General features: G+C 37.3%; 1 protein-coding gene across 2 annotated transcripts; it reads left to right on the forward strand.

Moving 5' to 3' along the window:
• The first annotated feature begins 52 nt into the window (after positions 1-52).
• On the forward strand, positions 53-18,225 carry NUDT21 (nudix hydrolase 21). 2 transcript variants are annotated; one of them, XM_060000212.1, is made up of 7 exons: positions 53-280; positions 3,240-3,440; positions 4,304-4,367; positions 6,726-6,815; positions 11,178-11,253; positions 11,915-12,029; positions 17,978-18,225. In XM_060000212.1, exons 1-7 carry the CDS (start codon positions 165-167, stop codon positions 18,006-18,008), a joined length of 693 nt encoding a protein of 230 aa, XP_059856195.1. In that variant the 5' UTR covers positions 53-164; the 3' UTR covers positions 18,009-18,225. The 2 variants fall into 2 exon arrangements, with proteins under 2 accessions (XP_059856195.1, XP_059856196.1); XM_060000213.1 differs by lacking the exon at positions 17,978-18,225 and adding an exon at positions 13,310-17,200.
• The last annotated feature ends 1,708 nt before the right edge of the window (positions 18,226-19,933 follow it).

Below are 19,933 nucleotides of genomic sequence, written 5' to 3' on the forward strand. Positions count from 1 at the left end.
CAGAGGCTCTGGCTGCACTTCCGGCGTACGTACGCCTCCTCGGGCGCTTTCTTGTTAATGGCGGGCGGCGGTTGCTGAGTGGGTCGCAGATAACGGCTGCCCGCACAGGGAACGTCTCCCTGCCACACCTTTTCCGCTCGCCGCTAGTGCCCGAGCTCGCCAGCATGTCCGTGGTGCCGCCCAATCGCTCGCAGACCGGCTGGCCCCGCGGGGTCAACCAGTTCGGCAACAAGTACATCCAACAGACCAAGCCCCTCACCCTGGAGCGCACCATCAACCTGTAAGTGCGGCCTGGCCCTCGCGCGCTGTCCTGTCGGCATCTCCTTCGTAGTGAGCGCCCCTAAAGACTCCAGTCCTCTCCTTCTGGCGCACCCTCGGGGGATTCCGCTTCTTCGACCTCCAGCACCACGGGGCTAGAGTCCTAGTTGAGAGGGTTTTCCCTTTTCTGGAAAGATAGCTTGTTCCCATGCCCCTGCATTCAGTCATTGTAGGAAAACCCCCTTTGCTGTGAACTCATTCTTTCCTCGCCTCTCCGGAGATAAGCGGCCGCAAACCGTGGTGTTTATCCTTTAGCATCGCGTGTATGGTATCGTATTGTGTGTTTTTATTTGGTATGAGTGGTATAACGTAGCATCGCTTTTGCAGTTTTCGCTTTGCTCTAATAGATTTCGAGATCTAGCTATAATGCGCGGGTTTAGTTTTTTTCCCTTGCTTTATTGCGTTTCAGCTCCTGAATACACATTTTATTCGTCTGCTCAGGGCTATCTGGCTTCCCCCTATGCATTCACGTGTCTTCCCTGCCGCAGCGACAGGATCCAAGCGCCCAGGAGGGCCCATCTTGGGAGGGGGCTGCGGCTTTCATTGTGGTTGGGCTTTCAGACCGTGGCGAGGACCACAATGAAGCTCCAGAGATCCCATTGCGGGCTGCGTTTATTTTCAGCATCTTTCTGTTTAAGCTCTTCAAGCCATTGCATTTCGAAGCCGCTCTCAAAAGTAACCTCGCTGTGACAGGGAATTGACATTCGGGCTGTGTCTTGCTCAAGAAATTATGTGTGCTTTTTTTTTTTTTTTTTTTTAATAACCTCTGAAAGTTTGTGAGGCACCGTGGTGCTGACTCTAATGGAAGAAAACGGCCAGTTTATGCTGGTCAGTATTTAAAGGGTGCAAGGATTTACTGATACTGGTGTTTCGGTAGGACACTTTAGGTGTTTCTCTATTTTATATTCAAATAAATGAACTTTCTTTCCTCAAAAGCGATTTGAAATTGAAAAGATGGTTATTGTTGTTTTATTTGACAAAACAGGTACTGGAAATTTAGGTAATAAAAATGTTCGGTTTATGAAATCTGGAACTAGTAGATATTATACAAGTTAATATCTTTAGCTATTACACTAACATAATAGCATTTTAATTTCCTACGATGTCTTTAGAAAAATCCTCGTAATATTCCCATGAAATGGGAAAGGCTAAATGTTTTTCTAAAAAATGTGAAAGCACAGCTTCTGGATTACTTTCACTGGTAATTAGAACTAGGACTCACAATTTTCCCTTAATTTACCTTGATTATTGGATCAATTTGCATCAAGCCATTATATGGAACTAACGGTGAAAATGTTTTAATTTTTGCTCCATTAAAGTTATGGGTTAATGGATTTGCAGTAGCTTTCCTCTCCTATATAAACACAGTATTCAGAAATGATTGTGTTGTGAACTCAGTTCACGTAGGTGAGTAATGGTCTGAATTGAAAACAAGTTCTCTCTTCTCCAATATATTTTATTAGGAAGTATTGTATGAGATATTGCATGAATGCTTACTTTGTAGCCGGCACTGGGAGTAATGCTGGGTATACAGGGGTGAGGAAGTAAGGTGTAGTCCCTGCTTTACAAAGCTCACAGTATGATGGGAATACTACAGATGTATCTGGGCTGGCACTCATTTCACAGCTGAAAATTCTTATATTTCATCTTGATGGCATCTCGTGATGGGAGAGCTGGCTTTTACAGTAGAGATGTGTTATAGCTGTCTTTAATTCTTTCTAACTCAGGTTGTGAGAACTACATGTTAATATATATAAAGCATTTTCTTTTTAATTGCAGGGCACACAGTGCTGTGTGGGATTGCTGCTGCTAGTGATGAAGATGTTAGATTTAGCACTGAGTCTACTGGGGAAATTCTTAAAATCTTTAAAACATCTTGGAAATAGTTCATTTTAGTTATTTTAGAGCTGCTTCACTTATGCCTAGAATTTGGCTTCTGGGATTAAAGTAATTTTATAAGTTTTGGCAACCTTGATTTGTTCCCCTTTCAAGAATAACTAAGTGGATTAGTTATGCTGTTGTTGATTTCTAATGCAAGGTGTTTTGGTAGACTAAATGCATTGGGGACAGACAGGTGTGGCCAAAGCATTCTTACTCAAAGGCTTATAACCAAAGGCTTCTTATTGTAAGTCTTATGATCGAGGGGTTACAAGGTAGTACCTGTGATGAAATATAAATACGAGTTTTTAAACTATCTTTAAGGAAAAAATCTTACTAGGCAAGAAGATAACTGTCTTCAATATAAGTCATATTTTGAATTCTTGATAAAGGAGGAGAGAATATTCAGATTACATCTAGTGGGCAAAAGATTCAAATGAGGGGAAAGGAAGAATAGGGATACTGAATAGAATAAATGCAGAAGGCTAAAAGGCTTAGAAGGGAAAGAAAAGTTCATCTGAAAAAGAAAGGTATGAGAAAAGTCTGAAGATTGTTGACTGGGAGAAATAGAAAATAACTGGGGAGATGATGGAAAGTGGTGACTCAGCTTGTAGAAAAAGAGAGATTAACCATTAGCGCCCATAATTAATAGAATTTATGATTAGATTAGTAGAGGAACCCAAGGGCACATTAGCCAGGTTGGCAGTGTTAGTGTAGCATCCATGATCTAAAACCAGAAGATTACCAGTTATTCAGATAGCCACTCCTCTAAGCATTTAAGGACTTTAAGGATACTGTCATCTGTGCTTGAAAGTTCCAAGTATGAAGTAGCAGCTTGTTCTGATGAAAACTCTGGCCTTAGAGTCCAAAGAGCTAGATTCTAGTCTCCGCTGTTTTATTAACTAGTTGTTTAATTTTGGACATATCCTATTGTCTCTGAGTGTAATATATAAACTTTTTACCATGGTTTCCTTATATGTGATTGGTATCTGTCCTGCTAAGTTATGTTCTACAGTTCTCTGATGTTTGTCTTTGGATCACAGGTACCCTCTAACCAATTACACTTTTGGTACAAAAGAGCCCCTCTATGAGAAGGACAGCTCCGTTGCAGCCAGATTTCAGCGCATGAGGGAGGAATTTGATAAAATTGGCATGAGGAGGACTGTAGAAGGGGTTTTGATTGTCCATGAGCACCGGCTACCCCATGTGTTACTGCTACAGCTGGGAACAACTTTCTTTAAACTGTAAGTGTCATTGGAAATTAACAACTTTTAATTGGATTGCTGTTCTCTGCAGCTTTGGAATACAGTTTTAGCTTTTAGTCATTTATCTCAACAAACACTGCTGTTAATGGAGTCTTTAGAAAGAGAAACTCAAAAGCATTTTTTTCTCCAGTGCAGTGCTCATTTATTGCCTAAGTACAAATCTGCATGTTTCTGTGTATTGTTGATGTTAGTGACTGAGCTTGATAGGAGCCCTATGAAACAAATGAGTCTGAGTTCAATTTCTAGGTGTCTTTGTAGCATTACTAAGAACAATTGATATTATTTCCTGCTTAGGATGAATAGTGTTTCCTATTCTTAAAATGGGTTACATTTTTATAGATAATTGTTTAGTTTTCTCATTTAAGCTCATAAATCTGTCAATACGTGTTTAGTCCACAACTATTTGACCAGATTGTACCAAAAAGAGAGTTCTCAAATACCTAGTTAGGAAATTTTGAAAAATGCCCCATTCTTAAGATCTAGAGAATGTGGGTCCACTGCTTTCTGGGCGTTTCTCGACTCCATTATCACCAGATAACGTCCAGAGAGAAAAGAGTGGGATGGACTGGTTTCCAGCAATTATGTGATGTTTATGTAGCGGTACCTATTTTGTTTATTTAAAACTAAGGTTTGTGTACTGTAAGTCAGGCGACTTAACATTATGAATTCAGTTTTCTAGCACATTCTCCCCCTCCGTTTGACATTAGTTTGCTTTGATTGCCTTATCATGTGATACTGAAATGTGTTATGCAGTTACTTGATAGAAATAATTATTATTGTGTTTTTTCTGTTATCCCCAAATTGTATTAAGTTGAAAGCTGAAATTCTTAACCTTTATACAGACCTGGTGGTGAGCTTAACCCAGGAGAAGATGAAGTTGAGGGACTAAAACGCTTAATGACAGAGGTATTTTTCTATTTAACCACTTTGAGGGTTTCATTAATGCTCATTTAAATACCATCAACTTAATGCATAATCAGGTTTTTTTATGTCTTGAAAGGGATGAGTTTATTTTAACTATTTAGTTTTCAATAAATATAACTTAAACCTGAGAATCTTAGTACAATGTTTATTGTACTAAGCAAGTTGCAAGTTATACTTATACTTCCTTTATCTTAACATTATTTTACATTGATATTGTATATACAGCAATAATGGTTAATGAAACAACATTTACTGAGTACTGACTGCTAAGCACTTTAAGTGCTTTACATGCGATAATTCCTTTACTCATCATAACAGCACTAGGAAGTGGGTACTATTATTAATCCTGTTTTACCGATAAGGAAATTAGAGCACAGAGAGTTCAAGTAACTTGCTTGATGTTATACAACTAATGTGTCGTGAAGCTGGAGATTTGAATGCAGGTAGTTTTATTCCAGAATAGGTGTCAATAGAATTTTGACAAGGGAATGATTCCTGTTATATACCTGTTTTCATTTTTACCCATATCTTTTAGGCTTTGCCCAAGTTGTGCTACTTCTTAGAAGTTGTTCTAATGTCTGTCTCTAAAGACTTGGGGCCAAATGCATATAGATGCTGGAGGTTTTTGAGATTGTAAGCTGTTTTCATTATTAAATATTTTTCTTTTTTAGCATGCAATCCCCCCACCCCCTTAGTTACAAAACTAATACATATTCTGTACAACAGGTTTGGCAAATACAGAAAGTAGGAGAGACAAAACTAAAATCACCTGTAATTCTACCACTTTGACCTATTGGTTTGTCTTTTTTGTATTTTTTAAACGCATTACAACTCTTAAATATTGTGCTGTGTTTGGACTTTCATTTACATATGGTAGATTGAACCTACCTGCTTACCTCAGCTTTTTCTCAGAACTCTACCGACAAGTAGTAAAGGGGTTTTAGAAAGGTAAAAATCCAGTAGGATTGAGGGAGTGCAAAATGAGATAGCAGCAAGAAAAAACTGTTAGAAGCTAGAAAGCAGATGAGCAAATCATAACTGACTTAGCCAGAACCTCAGTCCAGCAGAAGGGCAAGTCCAGGACCCAGCACTGTAGAACACCAGAAAGGCCAAGGAATTGGGAGTGCCTAGTGCCAGTGAAAGAGGGGGCATGTATGGACTGAAAACTGAATTGACTGGCAGTCTGTATAGGATTATTTATATACCTAGATCGTCTTCCCCACTCTGTACATTTAGGCAAATACTGGCTGCTGATTAATTCTCTATAGAGATTGAATCAGAAAACACTAAACAATGAAAAAGTTGAGGAGGTAGGGAGAATACATGAAAGTTTACATCCTGAATAGGGAAACTTACAGACTTCTACCAGTTTAATGGAGGGACATTCTACAAAATACCTAACTAGTACTCCTCACAACTGTCAAGGTTATAAAAAATAAGGAAAGTTTGAGAAACTGTCACAGTCTAGAGGAGCCTGAGGAGAAATGCAAATATAATGTGATATCCTAGATGGGATTCTGGAAACTGAAAAAAGGACATTGGGTAAAAACTAAGGTCATCTGTTTAAAATACAGACTTCAATTAATAAGGAGGTATCAGTATTGGTTCATCAGTTGTGGCAAATGTGCTATCCTTATGTAAGATGTTAAAAGTAGGGAAAACTGGGTATGGGATATATGGGAAGTCTCTGTACCATCTTTTCAACTTTTCTGTAAATGTAAAACTGAGATAAACTGTCTATTTAAAAACAAGAAGAATGCTTTTAAAAATAGAGGCAAATATTGGGGGAAAACAGCTAAGAGTTGAAAGTTATAGCCAGTGGGAGTGGTGAAGTGGGACAGGGAACTGTTCTTTCTCATTACGAATTTTTGACCAATTAAAATATATAGAATATAGCTTTGATTAACCTTAATCCCATGTTATACATATTTATAGAAATGAAAATTGTGAATTTTGCACACTTATTTCTATAGGTTGGTTAGATGGGTGATTTACAAAAGCTACAGTTGATTCTAGAAAAAACTATTGTATGCCGTTGGCTGGTGTAGGTAATTGATCACCTTTGGTTTTCCATGCATAGCAAGGACATAGAGCAGATGTGTTGGTCCTCCATGGTTATGTTGATGCTAGACTGCTAATTTTGAACTAATAGTGTGTCTTGGGCAGAGTGACGCAGATAATAAATAATAAACAAATTATAGAAAGGAAATCCATGTGGGAGGCATATTAGCCATTAGTCTCCATTAGGAGTGCTGCCAAAGATATTTTCTTCACTGAAGAAGGATATTCATGGCTATGTATATTTAGTTGTTTACTGGCTCTATCATTTCTTTTTGACAGATATTGGGTCGTCAAGATGGAGTCCTGCAAGACTGGGTTATTGATGACTGCATTGGTAACTGGTGGAGACCAAATTTTGAACCTCCTCAGGTTAGTGTTCAGTTACATTTGCTGGGCATTTGGGGAAGTAGGAAGCTGATTTAATTCCAGCCATTTAAAAAGATCATAGTAGAATTTGACTTGAAATTTCCTTTCTTCCCTACTTAATTTAAATTTAAAAAGCCAAGCATTTTTTTCTTTTAAAGGAAAATTTCAAATATATACAAAAATAGAATAGTAAAAGTAAACAAACCTCATTACCTATCATCCACCCTCAGCAGTTAGCAACTCATGGTCAAACTTCACCAACCCTGTCCTTCCCCTGACTGCTCCATTCCTGCTGCCCTCATCTTGGGTTATTTTGAAGCAAATCCTAGATATAATTTCAGTTGTAAATATTTTAATGTGCATCTCTAAAAAGTAAGGATCTTTTTAAAAACATAACCACAGTGCTACCATTATCATACTAAAAATAAATTATTTCATAATATCATTAAATGTGTAGTCACTGTTCAAATATCCCTGATAGTTTCAAATTTTATTTTTATAATTTGTTTGAATTAGGATAGTCTCTTTTTTAAAACTTATTTATTTATTTTGGCTGCGTTGGGTCTTCATTGTGGTGCGTGGGCTTCTCATTGCGGTGGCTTCTCTTGTTGCGGAGCATGGGCTCTAGGTGCGTGGGCTTCAGTAGTTGCAGCACACGGTAGTTGTGGCTCACGGGCTCTAGGGTGTACCGGCTTCAGTAGTTGTGGCGCACGGGCTTAGTTGCTCTGTGGCATGTGGGATCTTCCTGTACCAGGGTTCGAACCTGTGTTCCCTGCATTGGCAGGTGAATTGTTAACCACTGCACCACCAGGGAAGTCCCTAGGATAGTCTCTTAAGTCTCTTTTTCTTCTGTAGGTTGGCTCCGTTTTTCTTTTTTTCCTTGTAATTTATTTGTTAATGGAGACAGGCCATTTAAAGTTCTTAGTGTTTTCATTGCTGATTGCATTCCCCTGGTATTATTGAACACATAGCTTTCTCCTCCGTGTCCTATATAAATTGCTTAGTTAGATCACGAGACTGGATTTGGGTTCAGTTTTTTTGCGAAGTGGGTACAAGGCTTGTCATAGGTGGTATATTATTTATCTATTGCTGTATACGTATTTTCCCAGAACTTAGCAGCCTAAAACAACAGACATTTATTATCTTAGTTTCTCAGGGTAAGGCATCTGGGAGCTGCTTAGCTGGGTGGTTCTGTCACCCAGCTAAGTTATGGTCAAGTTCTTGGCCGGGATTGCATTATCTGAAGGCTGGACTGAGGCTGAATTATCTGATCCGAAGCTCACACATGTATTTGTGAGCATACCTCTCATTTCCTCCTGGGCTATTGAACTGAAGGCTTCAGTTCCTTGTTGGCTGCTGACCGAAGGCCTCCCTCAGTTGTTGTGAGAGCATCTCCATAGGGCAACTCCTAGTAAGACAGCTGGCGTCCCAGTCTGTTATAACCTAATCTTCGCAGTGACATACCATCACTTCTGCTGTATGCTATTGGTCACACAGACCAACATAGTACATTGTGGGAGGAGATACCATGAGACAGGAATCATTGAGGGTGATCTTGGAGCCTGGCTACCACAGGTGGTATTGTTTACTTCCATCAGGAATTTTCTAATGTCTGGTTGTTTCTTTTCATAATGTTAGTAGCTCATGGGTAATAGTTTCCTAGATCTATTAATTAATCAGGATTGTGTTCCTTATGTAAAGAAAAACTTACCAATTATTTGTTACCCTGAGGTATCGTTTGTGTAGGAAGAAACAGATGCTTCTTTTCCTCTACTTACCGGTGTTCAGAAGAATGAGTTAATTTCTTAGCATCCTCCAAAGTCATGACTTTATTCAAAAAGAGAGTAAGACAAAGACTTGGGTGCAGGTAGTTTGTTTGGGATGTGATCCCAGGAAGCAGCAGAGTGCAGGGAAAGGGAGACCAGAAGCAGCAGAAGTTTTTTTTTTTTTTTTTTTTTAAAAAAGGTACATAATTGATCTTATTACACCTGTGAGTAACTGGATTGATCCTGCTAAGGACCATGAGGGATGCACCTCAGAATTGTCTGTTGGAAGGATGGAAGGCCAGGGACTTCCATCTCCCATTGGATGAGGGTTGTAATAACTCCCTTGCCCTTTCATGTTGAGACCTATCACTGGTTGAGAGAATTTCCAGGGCTTTGGAAATGCTTTGAGGCTGAAAAGCAAGAGTGGGATGTTGGAAGCAAGCAAGGGAGCTTTTTGACACTTTAAAGCACAGCCTCCCTGAAATTTGAGGTGGGATGAGAAACCGATGAGAAGCACAAAAAGCATCTCTTTTGGTGACCTTTTAAGGTGTCGTTTGACCTAAAGGGTTTCAATATATTTGATGTATTTTAATCCATTATAATGATTGCTAATGTTACTAATGCTCAAATTTTCCTATCTTTTGACTAATGGGAGCCTTAGTAAGTTGGATCCTGAATTCTTCTGACAAGGCTCTATGCCTTTGATAACTTCTTTGCATGATAAGATGTTCCAGGTCAAGAATTGCACAGAATATTAGCCAAGCAGAGGACTGTTCTGTTTGTTGTCTTCTGACTCTGGTGTAGCTGCAGGATAGAAAGAGAAGGTGCTGTGGAAGCTGGTGCTCATGCTCACTACCTGAGAATTGTCTTGGCGTTAGGAAAGTATAATTTCATCTGGAAATAGTGAAGTTTCTGGTCCAAAGATAAATAGAACAATTATTATAAACTTTGTTTGGTTTCTTGAACATTCCTTGATCTAACTGGCAAATGCTCAGTAATAATACCAACATTTTCCAGGCTACTTTTCTGAATACCCTCATTCACCTCCCCTACCACGGTTCTAGGACAGTTCTCTTAATTCACTGAACCCTAAGCTTGGCTCTGTTAGTACAAGATATGACATAAGGATTGTGTGTTTATTTAGTAAATTTAGGGTATTGGTTAGGTGTCAGTGGGAAAAGAGCATCACACCATGTCCCTGGTCTTTTTGTGTAAAGTGCAGTTGGCTTAAACACCAAGATGAGGAATGGAAAAGAAAGGCTTAAACAAAAAGGAACATATAGCCTCGAGTAGAAGAAAACTGGGGTAATGCTGGTCACTGGTTTGGCCATGGTTTGGGAACTTTTGTTGTATGTGAACCACAGGTCTCACTGTGCTGTTCAGGCTCTTCTCACTTCTTTGTCTCTGTTGCTGCCAATGTGCCTGGTTTTCATGATTGTGTAGGGTACCTCCAAAGTCTAGGATAACTGTCTTGATTCATTATACCCTAGGGATGGCTCTGGTACATAATTATTCTAGCCAGAGTACTGGTTGGGTGCCATTGGGACAGCATAGTGGGAAATAACATAGGCTTTTATAGTTAGATGAGAGTTGGATAGATTCAATTGAATCCTGGCATTGCTGCTTAGCTGTATCATCATGGGAAAGATACTTAGGCTCTCTGCACAAGTTCCTTACATAAAATGGGGGTGATAATACCTCCTTTTGGCAGCCACTGTTTTTATCCTCCTTTCTCATTACGCCTATTTTCAGCACTTGTTAATTCCCCTGCCCTCAAATACTGCAAAAGAAAAGTAGATTTTTCTGAATGTATTATGGGGAGATGTAGGAGAGGTTTTCATTATACGCACACAGAACAAAAAGAAGTCTCTATCTTAGACTTGTAAAATTCTCTGTGTTAAAATTCTTCTTTCTCAGGTAGCAACCTTCTCTCTCTGATTCTCTTCATCCCTTTAAATTCTTCAAAATATTTTCTCATTTTTCACAAGCAATTTGACTTTGTCCAGCTGACAAAGACGGCTCACCTGGTGTTCCTGCAGCATGTGTCCCATATGCGTGTGTGGTTGTTGTGGGGAGGAATGTCCTGTTAAATACCTCACGGGCTGTATTTAAACTTTTAATATAGTAAACATGTCCACATCAAGATTCTAGAAAATTTAACTTAGTGATATATTTTTAAAAGACAACTTTTATTAAAAACATTAATATCAGACTTCATTGTGTTTAAACTTCTCAAGCAATAAATCCTATGTGTACATATTTAATTGTCTTGAACAGTTGAATGGTTTACTGCTTGATATTTTATATTTATTAAAGCATTTATTTATTAGTACATCTGTTAGGTACCAGATCCTGGTAAAGGGAAGACTAGAAAGGATCCTTCTTCTCCAAGCAGTTTACAGTATATTGGGGAGTAAACATGTAAGAAATAAATGAAGCCATGGTATACATGTTAATATTTTGTTGGGGTTATGAGTAACTTGGTCTCAGAGGGCTGATATTTGAGCTTAATGTCTGAAACAGGAGAAGTTGGTCAGTGGAGGCATGGGAGGTATCAGGGATGTCTTGGCAACTACAAATTATTTTCTTGTTATTTTAGTATCCATATATTCCTGCACATATTACAAAACCTAAGGAACATAAGAAGTTGTTTTTGGTTCAGCTTCAAGAGAAGGGTAAGTTATTTTGTTTTTGAAGGCAGCCATCTAAAAACTTTTGCAGTGTAATTTCAAGGATACTTCTATTTGTGTTTTTCCCAAGTTCCTTGCATTTGGGGATTTATCATTAAACTAAAAGCACATACCATTTTTATACAGAATTACCTACTTTTTCTTGGATCTGCCAGTCATGTTACAGGGAAAAGTAAGTAACTAGAGCCTAAAATACCAGATTATAGTATTGTTAATAACTGTTTAGCTGTTTGTATTGATTTTCACATTGTGATAAACTGAAAATTTTAGGAAACAGATGAATTGATTTTTTTAATATAGTATTTAGCTCTGTTGTGCATATTAACAAATAATTACTTCATTTTTTGTTACTTTTAAAATGGAATACAAAATGAATTAGAAGCTCAGGGGTCTTCTCCCCCTTCTCCCAGGGCCAGCACTCATAAGGTGCTCGTGGTTGTTAACAGCATAGATCTCTTTGGAGAGTCAGTTTCAAAGCTGTGACTATGAACTTTGCTTAAAAGACACAACCAAAGTGTGTTAATGAGAGTTAACTTTTTCCTCAAAAGTTTCTCAAATGTAAAATTGGTTATACTTTACTAGCGAAGTAGAAGCAGTGATTATATAAGAAAATATAGAAAATGAATACTGTTTTATCTTATTTTAGCCTTGTTTGCAGTCCCTAAAAATTACAAGCTGGTAGCTGCACCACTTTTTGAACTGTATGACAATGCACCTGGATATGGACCCATCATTTCTAGTCTCCCCCAGCTTTTGAGCAGGTATGGAAAGTTGGATGTTTTGTGGTTGATAAGTCTAAACTGCCAGATTTAAAATAATCCAAGCCACTTGAGGAGGAACAGTTCATAAATTTTGGTCTTCAAGGAAACTAAGACAGTAGATGGATCCTTAGGTCTTGTGCAGATTAAGCCAAAGATTAAATATGACTGTGTCCTCAGACCCTAAGTTGCAGCATGACATTCTGGTGTTTGTGCATCTGTTCCTCCCCAAATCTGATATTCTCTACAGTTAAGTTTGAAGTCTTCATTCAAAGAAGAGATGGTAAAATAGTAGTCAGCAATGTATAATAAATATGAGGATAATAAATATGATGGGAGTTACGTATATAAAAATGTGGAGAATTGAATCTCTAGGTATAATACATATTCTCTTTCCATTTGGAAATCTATTCAGGCCCAAGTTGGGGCATGTGGGATTAAGTCCTGAATTTTTACATGGAATTTGATTTTTTTTTTTTTTTTAAGGCAGATGGAGTGATGAGAAATGTGTGTTGTTTTGTTTTTTAAATTGACTTGTACTGGTTGAGGTCCTTGAGTCAATCAGAATATCATAGTGGTTAATAATATGGATTCTACATGGATTTGAATTCCATCTTCACTGCCTCCTGGCAATGTGACCTTTGACAAATTATTATACCTGTTTCTTTATCTGTAAATGCGGATGGTAGTCCCAGCTTCATAGAATTGTTACGACTAAATGAAATAATACATATAAAGCGCTTAGAATTATGCCAGGCACCTGGTAAGTGCTTAATAAATGTTAGTTTAAAAAAATTTTCAGTAGTGATTTTGGCCTTCTATGAAAGCTTGTTTAGTATGAAATTGGTATTTCTATTTTGGCACAGAAATCAGACTTCATCTTTTGCTCCTCTGCTTTGGTCTGCTGATGGGTTACACGGTGAAGTATGGGATATGAAAAAAGAGTCATATTATTCATTTATTTAAACACTACTTATCAGGTAACAGTAATTGTGCTGAGTGGTCAGAATACAATGAGGTATAATAACTTTTCCTTCCCTCGAGGAAAGTGGATAATTAATCAAATTTACACTCTTAAAAGTTTTTAAATTGTAAGTATTCAGCGATACTGTTATATAATGTGTAAGATGTGACAGGTGGAAGAAAAGGGGGTCTCTGTGTGGAAAATGCCCAAAATGTCAAGGGAGGGTTGAAATGTCCAAATAAATTTCTTTATCAACTAAGGTAGAAACTATGTAAATAATACTGTTTTTAATAAAGATATTGTTCTTTTTAAAATTCAGGTTCAATTTTATATACAACTGAATTCCTGCGCAGCAGAGAAGTAAGGGAAGCCGTCTCTGTGAGCACAGCTATACACAGTGTAGAGTAAACATGCTAGAAAAGTTTTTTTGGTTTTATCTCTTCCCCAGTCCCTAATTACCACCTACTTTCTGTTGTTTGAATGGTAAAGTTAATATGAAAAATTTGATTGTGGTATAAACAAATGTGATAATGTTTAATTTACTTTTGGTTCTACTTATACTTTTTTGTACAACATTAAAGAAAGTGGACTTCTTTCTATTTGTTTTTTTGTTGTTGTTTTGTTTTTTAATTTCACATTAAACTTGTAAAATTCTTACAGGCAAGGATTGCTTTTCCCCCACTAGGCAGGTGAATGTTAAGAGACAATGGCAGGTTTAGGTCAATAAAGTTTGTGGGACCCTTGCTCTGATACCATTCTTGGGGGTATACTCCAAAACCGTGTTGCAGATCTTTGTGATGAGGATCTTCTGTTACTTTTGGGAGCTAGATTTGCTTGAGTGAGTCCAAGGTGCAACTCCTGTACCAGTTTTACACTCTTAATGAGTTGTATTAGAGCAGAACTCCCAGTGTATTACTGACTAGTACATTTTATACCAGTATCACCAGATCTTACTTCACAAACAACAGATCCTAATTAAACAGATGGGAAACTATTAAAATTGACTAGGCTGGGGAAAGTTTTGGGCATTGGTATAAAAAGAGAGAGATCCAGCGCTCATTAGAACCCTCCCCCATAATGCACAAATTCCAACATTTGTGCTGTTGGAATTTATGTATCTTAGTTATTCTTACAACCGTGGTAAAATGATCTGTGAAGGTGAAAGAAGTTTCTAAAAGTGGGCCTGTTACGTTTTGAACTCTTGGATTGTAAAGTTAGTTATTTCAATTGACGTGAAGTTACAGTGAAAGAGATGAAAATTTGGTTTTAACGAGTGACACAAAGCCTTTTCAAAAATATTTTGGAATGATCTGAATCAATTAGATTTTGTCAGCCTAAGAGAAAAATACCAAATTAAAAAATCTTTTAAAAACACTGCTAAATTAGGATCAAATTTGAGGGAATTAAAAAATAAATCTTAAGGCAAAAGAGTTTGCTGGTCGTGTTATTGCTTAATGGTATATTGTGTATGCCTTATTACAAATGATTGACTGTAGGTTTAATGTAGAGGAAATCTTATAAGATGCAGCTACTTAAAGAGATTGACACAGTTAATGTTTTTAATAGATAGAAATGACCTTTTGGTTAGTTGTACGTCTTTATGGTACTGACCACAGGGCTGTTCTCCTGAATATTGGGTGATGTGAAAGATACATCATACATTATTCCCTATTTAGACTTGAGAAAATCAGACCAAGAGCAGTTGAGCAATTATGTTTATAAACATTCAAGTTTATTTAGTTGAGATCCTGTCAGATCTTCACACAATTACGTATCTAATAGTGACTATAACTGTGCCCATGCTTAGTAGTAGGTGAGCACCGGTCTCCAGGACCAAAAATGACCAGGGATCTCCTTTGAAAAAGCCCCTAGTTTTGTGAACAGTCATCCTCCTTCAAGTGTAACAGTCCGGCCCTTCTGGTTTACATTCACTTGTTTCTAACTTAACTGTAATTTTACTGGTGAGCTCACTGATGAATCCTACAAGATTGGGGAAGGCAGAGATGGAGATGGCTCGATCTAGCCCACCTTCCATGATTGTTTCTGGAATCCAAGTGAAAAGCTGCAGTGATGACTTGCAGGTGTGTTAGCTCCTGCCATTTGGGGAGAGTGAGGAGAGGCAGACTTTTTCTTGGTGTGATTTATAGTGCTGTCAGTAAGGAGTGTTTGAGTTGAAGAGTCATCTGATTCGAGGCCACTTGTGTCCTTTTGTAACTTAAGCTTTGACCTAGAAATTCTTTCTTGAGCATTACTTCCCAGTTGTATAAGTGCTTGAGTCAGTCATCCATACCCTGGGGCTTAAGTGAGAAAAACAGTAAGTTGGCTGAGTTAGTAACTTTGGAATATAATAGATCTGGTTTTGAGTGTAAAATTTATAACACAAACACAAATTTTTAAAACTTGTATTTGAACTGGTTAGTTATAGTTGTATCCCAATGCCCACTTGTTAAGTTTCCTGATGAAAATAGTAGAACTAGGGAAGTTCAAATTTGATGTATTCCATTAGAAAGAGGGTACAAGGGTACTGTTTAACACTTTCATTAGGTAAGTTCTTATCACACTTCTTCAAGAACCAACAGTCTTAAAATGTGCATTCCAATTCTCTAAATAATAAATACTGACTAGTTTTTAAATGAGCTCTTGATTAACTTATATTTTTGAGTGCCTTCTATATTCCAGGTTTGTTTGTAAATGAGAGCCCACTTTTGCATTGTATAATTACAATATATGCCGTGTTCTTTTCCCTGAGTAATCTGAGTAGTGAATACTCTACATAAGACTACTAAATGGCATTGGAAAATACTCAGTAGGTTGAGGGAAAAACTAAAAAGTTTTACTCAAATGTTTTAAATCATTTTAGGATTGACATCCCTTTGAAGAAAAGTGAAATCTATTTTTTTCTATGTGATGAAGACTTGTGATTTTTTAAAACTAGATAATACTTAAAATAGCATTATGATAATTCTGTGTATGAATTTGTACTTTTAACAGTAGTTAAGACTTCTTACTTTTTATCATTGTCTTCCCTTGTAATTAGCATCGTATGGTTCAGTTATTATTATTATTTTTTTTTTTTTTTTGCGGTACGCGGGCCTCTCACTGTTGTGGCCTCTCCTGTTGCGGAGCACAGGCTCCGGATGCGCAGGCTCAGCAGCCATGGCTCACAGGCCCAGCCGCTCTGCGGCATGTGGGATCTTCCCGGACCGGGGCACGAACCCGTGTCCCCTGCATTGGCAGGCGGACTCTCACCACCAGGGAAGCCCTATTTTGTATATTTAAGGATTCTGTTAAGTTAGCATTTTATTTGGATAAAACATACCCAAACTAGCCAGTCTGTTTTCTTACATGGCTAATTAGAAGTGAGAGGTAGAGGTCCTCCTTTAAGGCAATCAGCTTAAAATTCCCTTTCTTAAATGGTGCGACTCTTACACTCTCAGGTTTTTAATGACTTCATTTTTTGAGATGAAATTCGTGGAGTACCTTTTCCATGTTTGAGTTCTTCAAACCTGATGTTTTCACTAGTTCATAGCGTTTGGAACAGTATGTGCCCATCACTAAGACTGCTTCAGAGAGTGCAAAATTTTGTATGTCCCATTGTCAGAGAAGGCCTAGTGGGTTTTACTTATATAAGCTGACTGTAATACAAGTCAGCTTATATAAGCATGAGGTTTGATTTCCTATAATTATTCCACATGTTTTACATTACTCATTATTTGGGTTAAACTGGACTCATTTGAAGCAGTTTGCCTTTGCTAAATATGTAATGAGAAGTATAATACTGTAATTTGACTTGAGCCATAAAACACATTTTAATATTAGCTTGTATTTATCTAGCTTGTTTTTGTGAAAAAACTGACTAAAACCTAAGTAAATCTAGATTAAGCCAGTTTAGATGTAATTTGTATTTTAGTGATAGATTGTATCGTTAAGACTAGAGCTAAATTGAGAAAATGTATTATGTTCTGTTAAGGGAAAGATCAGCGCATTTAAAAACTTAAACTTTGGTTGCTGTGTTCACATCATAATGTACAAGCATCATTTATAATTTGGCTTTGAGAATTTCTCTGGCATTAAGTTTATAGAAAAATGTATAAAAGAAACAAGTTTTGGTTATATTTTTATATTTGTAAAGTAAAAGTTTGATTAAAATGGTCACTGTTCTTTTTTTATTTTATCGTCATTTCAATAAAAAAAATTAGAATGACTCTGATTTTGTGTGTGGCTACTAATCTTAGCGTGCCATTAGAAATCCTGCACGGTTCTTTTTCAGTATCATTGGCCAGAGGCCATTACATTAGGTAAGAGACAACTTGCATAACAGCAAGGGCTTGAAGACCTGGGACATCCATGTTGCCCTCCCCTTGCATTCCTCCATTATGTGTTGGCAGTTGTCTTAGGCAGATGCGGTTTCCTGCAATGTGAAAGGGTCATTGGATTTGGAACCTGAAGACTGGCATTTAGAAGTTGCCATGCAATTTTGTTAACTGTGTTATATCATTGGGGACTCAGTTTCCAAAGAGAGTATTGACTTTAGTTTTTTTTTAATCAAACTTGCTTGGTGGTCATGATGTGCTGTGACACCATGCTTGCTACTTTTGTAATATTGGGTTGGCCAAAAAGTTCACTTGGTTTTAAGTAAAAATTTTTCATTTTCACCAAGAAATTTATTGAACGATGTCTTCGTTAACCGAATGAACTTTTTGGCCAACCCAGTACTTTGCAATTTAATTTCATTATTGTAATAGAAATGGTTTACTCAAAACGTGAGAATATATGTGTAATAAAACCATAGCCTTGAGACTTTATATCTGAACAAAAGTTGAACAAAACTTGATACAGTTATTGCAGAGTTTTTCTGAAAATTTTACTAGTTTATAGCAGGCACCAAAGAGCTATGAAAAATTATGAAAGAAAAGCTAAAAACTGAAATGTTCCCATTAACTTACTTTTTTCCCTATGAACTTGATTATTTTTTCCCCTCTGCTAGATTTAGTAATGGAACACATTGGTCCAGCTAATGAAAACACAAGCAGAATTCCATGGGAGCACAATGAAGGCTACTGGATTAGATGATGAAGTTCAGTTCCTAGGCTGCTGAGAACCTTAAACAACACCCAGACTACTCAGCATTTCTCACGGGATGGTGAAAATCAAATGAGGTCATGAATATAGAAGGCTTTTGGATATTTTTAAAAATGAAAAGAGCAATAATGTATCTAGATATGAATCTTCACAACTCTGGTTTGTGTGAAATGTTATATTTATTTCCTTTAAATCAAACCAAATCAGAGCCCCCGTCTCACAAAATGGCAGGGAATTCAGTCTCAGTCATTATTGGGAATAGGGGACCTACCCAAAGTCATACGAATCCAGAAAGCATAAATGGTACTCTGAAATGAAGGTGGGGGTGGGGAGACCTCTAGCTTCCATCATGGACTCCATGGATATTTGTCCAAGCTGAACTAGCTTCTTAAGTCTGGATCCATTGCCTCCCTGCCACACTTGGGCCTTAGGATGCAAATGATGCAGGTGGCCCCTATGCCTATGGTCCAGCCTTCCTGGCCACACTAGTAGTCATCTCCCTGAGTCTGGTCTCCTTTCCCACTCCTATCATGATGTAGGATGCAGTACAAAGAACCAGGAGCATTGGTTGACTTTAGAAGGTGGGTTCTGTCCTTGAAGAAAAAATCCTTGAGGGAAGGATGTGCAAAAGCCTGGCTACCTTCTTGGAATGGGTGAGGACAAAATGTTGGCAGAACAAATACTAATTATCCCAGTGAGATGTCCAGATGCAAACCTTTAAGATCTTTTAAAATGCAAATAAAAAATAACCTTATATAGTTAGGTTAATGTCACCTATTCTCATATTGAATCTTCAGAAATTACAAGCTTCTAAAAGTATAATATTTAGACTATAGTTTTTATGTAGTCAGAATCAAATGTTAAAAGTTGCTATTAAACACAAAGTCATTCCAGGAAACAGGTTGCCTGAAGTTTTAACACTTAGAAAGTAGTGGTTCTCTCAAAATATAACTCAGAGTATAACACTTTGAATTCAAGATGGTGGAATACTGTACCTTAATAAGGACAGATTTATTAACAGTAGCCTCTTATGGTGACAGGACAAGTCTGGTATATGATATTTTATGACTATTGTGGCTTGGATTGAATTTGGATAGTTGGATAGTGTGGTTTAAAATTTATGGGGGCTTGGATAAAGTAGAACAGTTACTTGTGGAAAATCACTATCCTTTTTTTCCATATAAAACTTAATTTACCAATAAAGTTGAAAGTTTAGCATTTTAATCAAATGTCTGCAGGTAGAGAACCAAAGGGAACTGAAAGTATAATCATATAGATCTCATATAAAAGTGTGTGTGTGTGTACGCTCATCCTCCCTCCCCAGTAAAAGCCAAACTGTTGTGTTCATCACAGGCCCTTTAATAGGATGTTTCTAAAAATTACAAATTGGATAGTAATTACGTTGAGCTGAGCGATCTTTTGTTTTCTAACAAACTTTTAGAATTAGAATATTAGGTATGAAAGAGACCTTGAATATATTTTAGTCCTTTTCTTTTGAAAGTTTGTAAGATTCAACAAATATTTGCTGAATACCTACTCTGCATCAGGCACTAGTACAGGCCTTGGGGATACAATGAGGAATAAGACCTCCAAGATAGCACTTTTCTTTGGTAGTGCTTTTCTTTCTTTCTTTCTTTTTTTAACAGCCTTATTGAGCTATACTTTACATATTTCACCATATATACAATTAAAGATTTTTAGTATATTCAGAGTTGTGCCACAGTCACCACAATTTTAGAACACTTTCATCACCTCAAAAAGAAATCCATGTTTAGCTTTTATACTTCAGTTCCCTCATCTCCCTAAGCAACCAAATAATCTACTTTCTCTGTCTACCTATGTTTTTGCTTGTGCTGGACAT

The sequence above is a fragment of the Delphinus delphis genome, chromosome 20, assembly GCF_949987515.2.
Source record: "Delphinus delphis chromosome 20, mDelDel1.2, whole genome shotgun sequence".
NCBI lineage: Eukaryota > Metazoa > Chordata > Mammalia > Artiodactyla > Delphinidae > Delphinus > Delphinus delphis.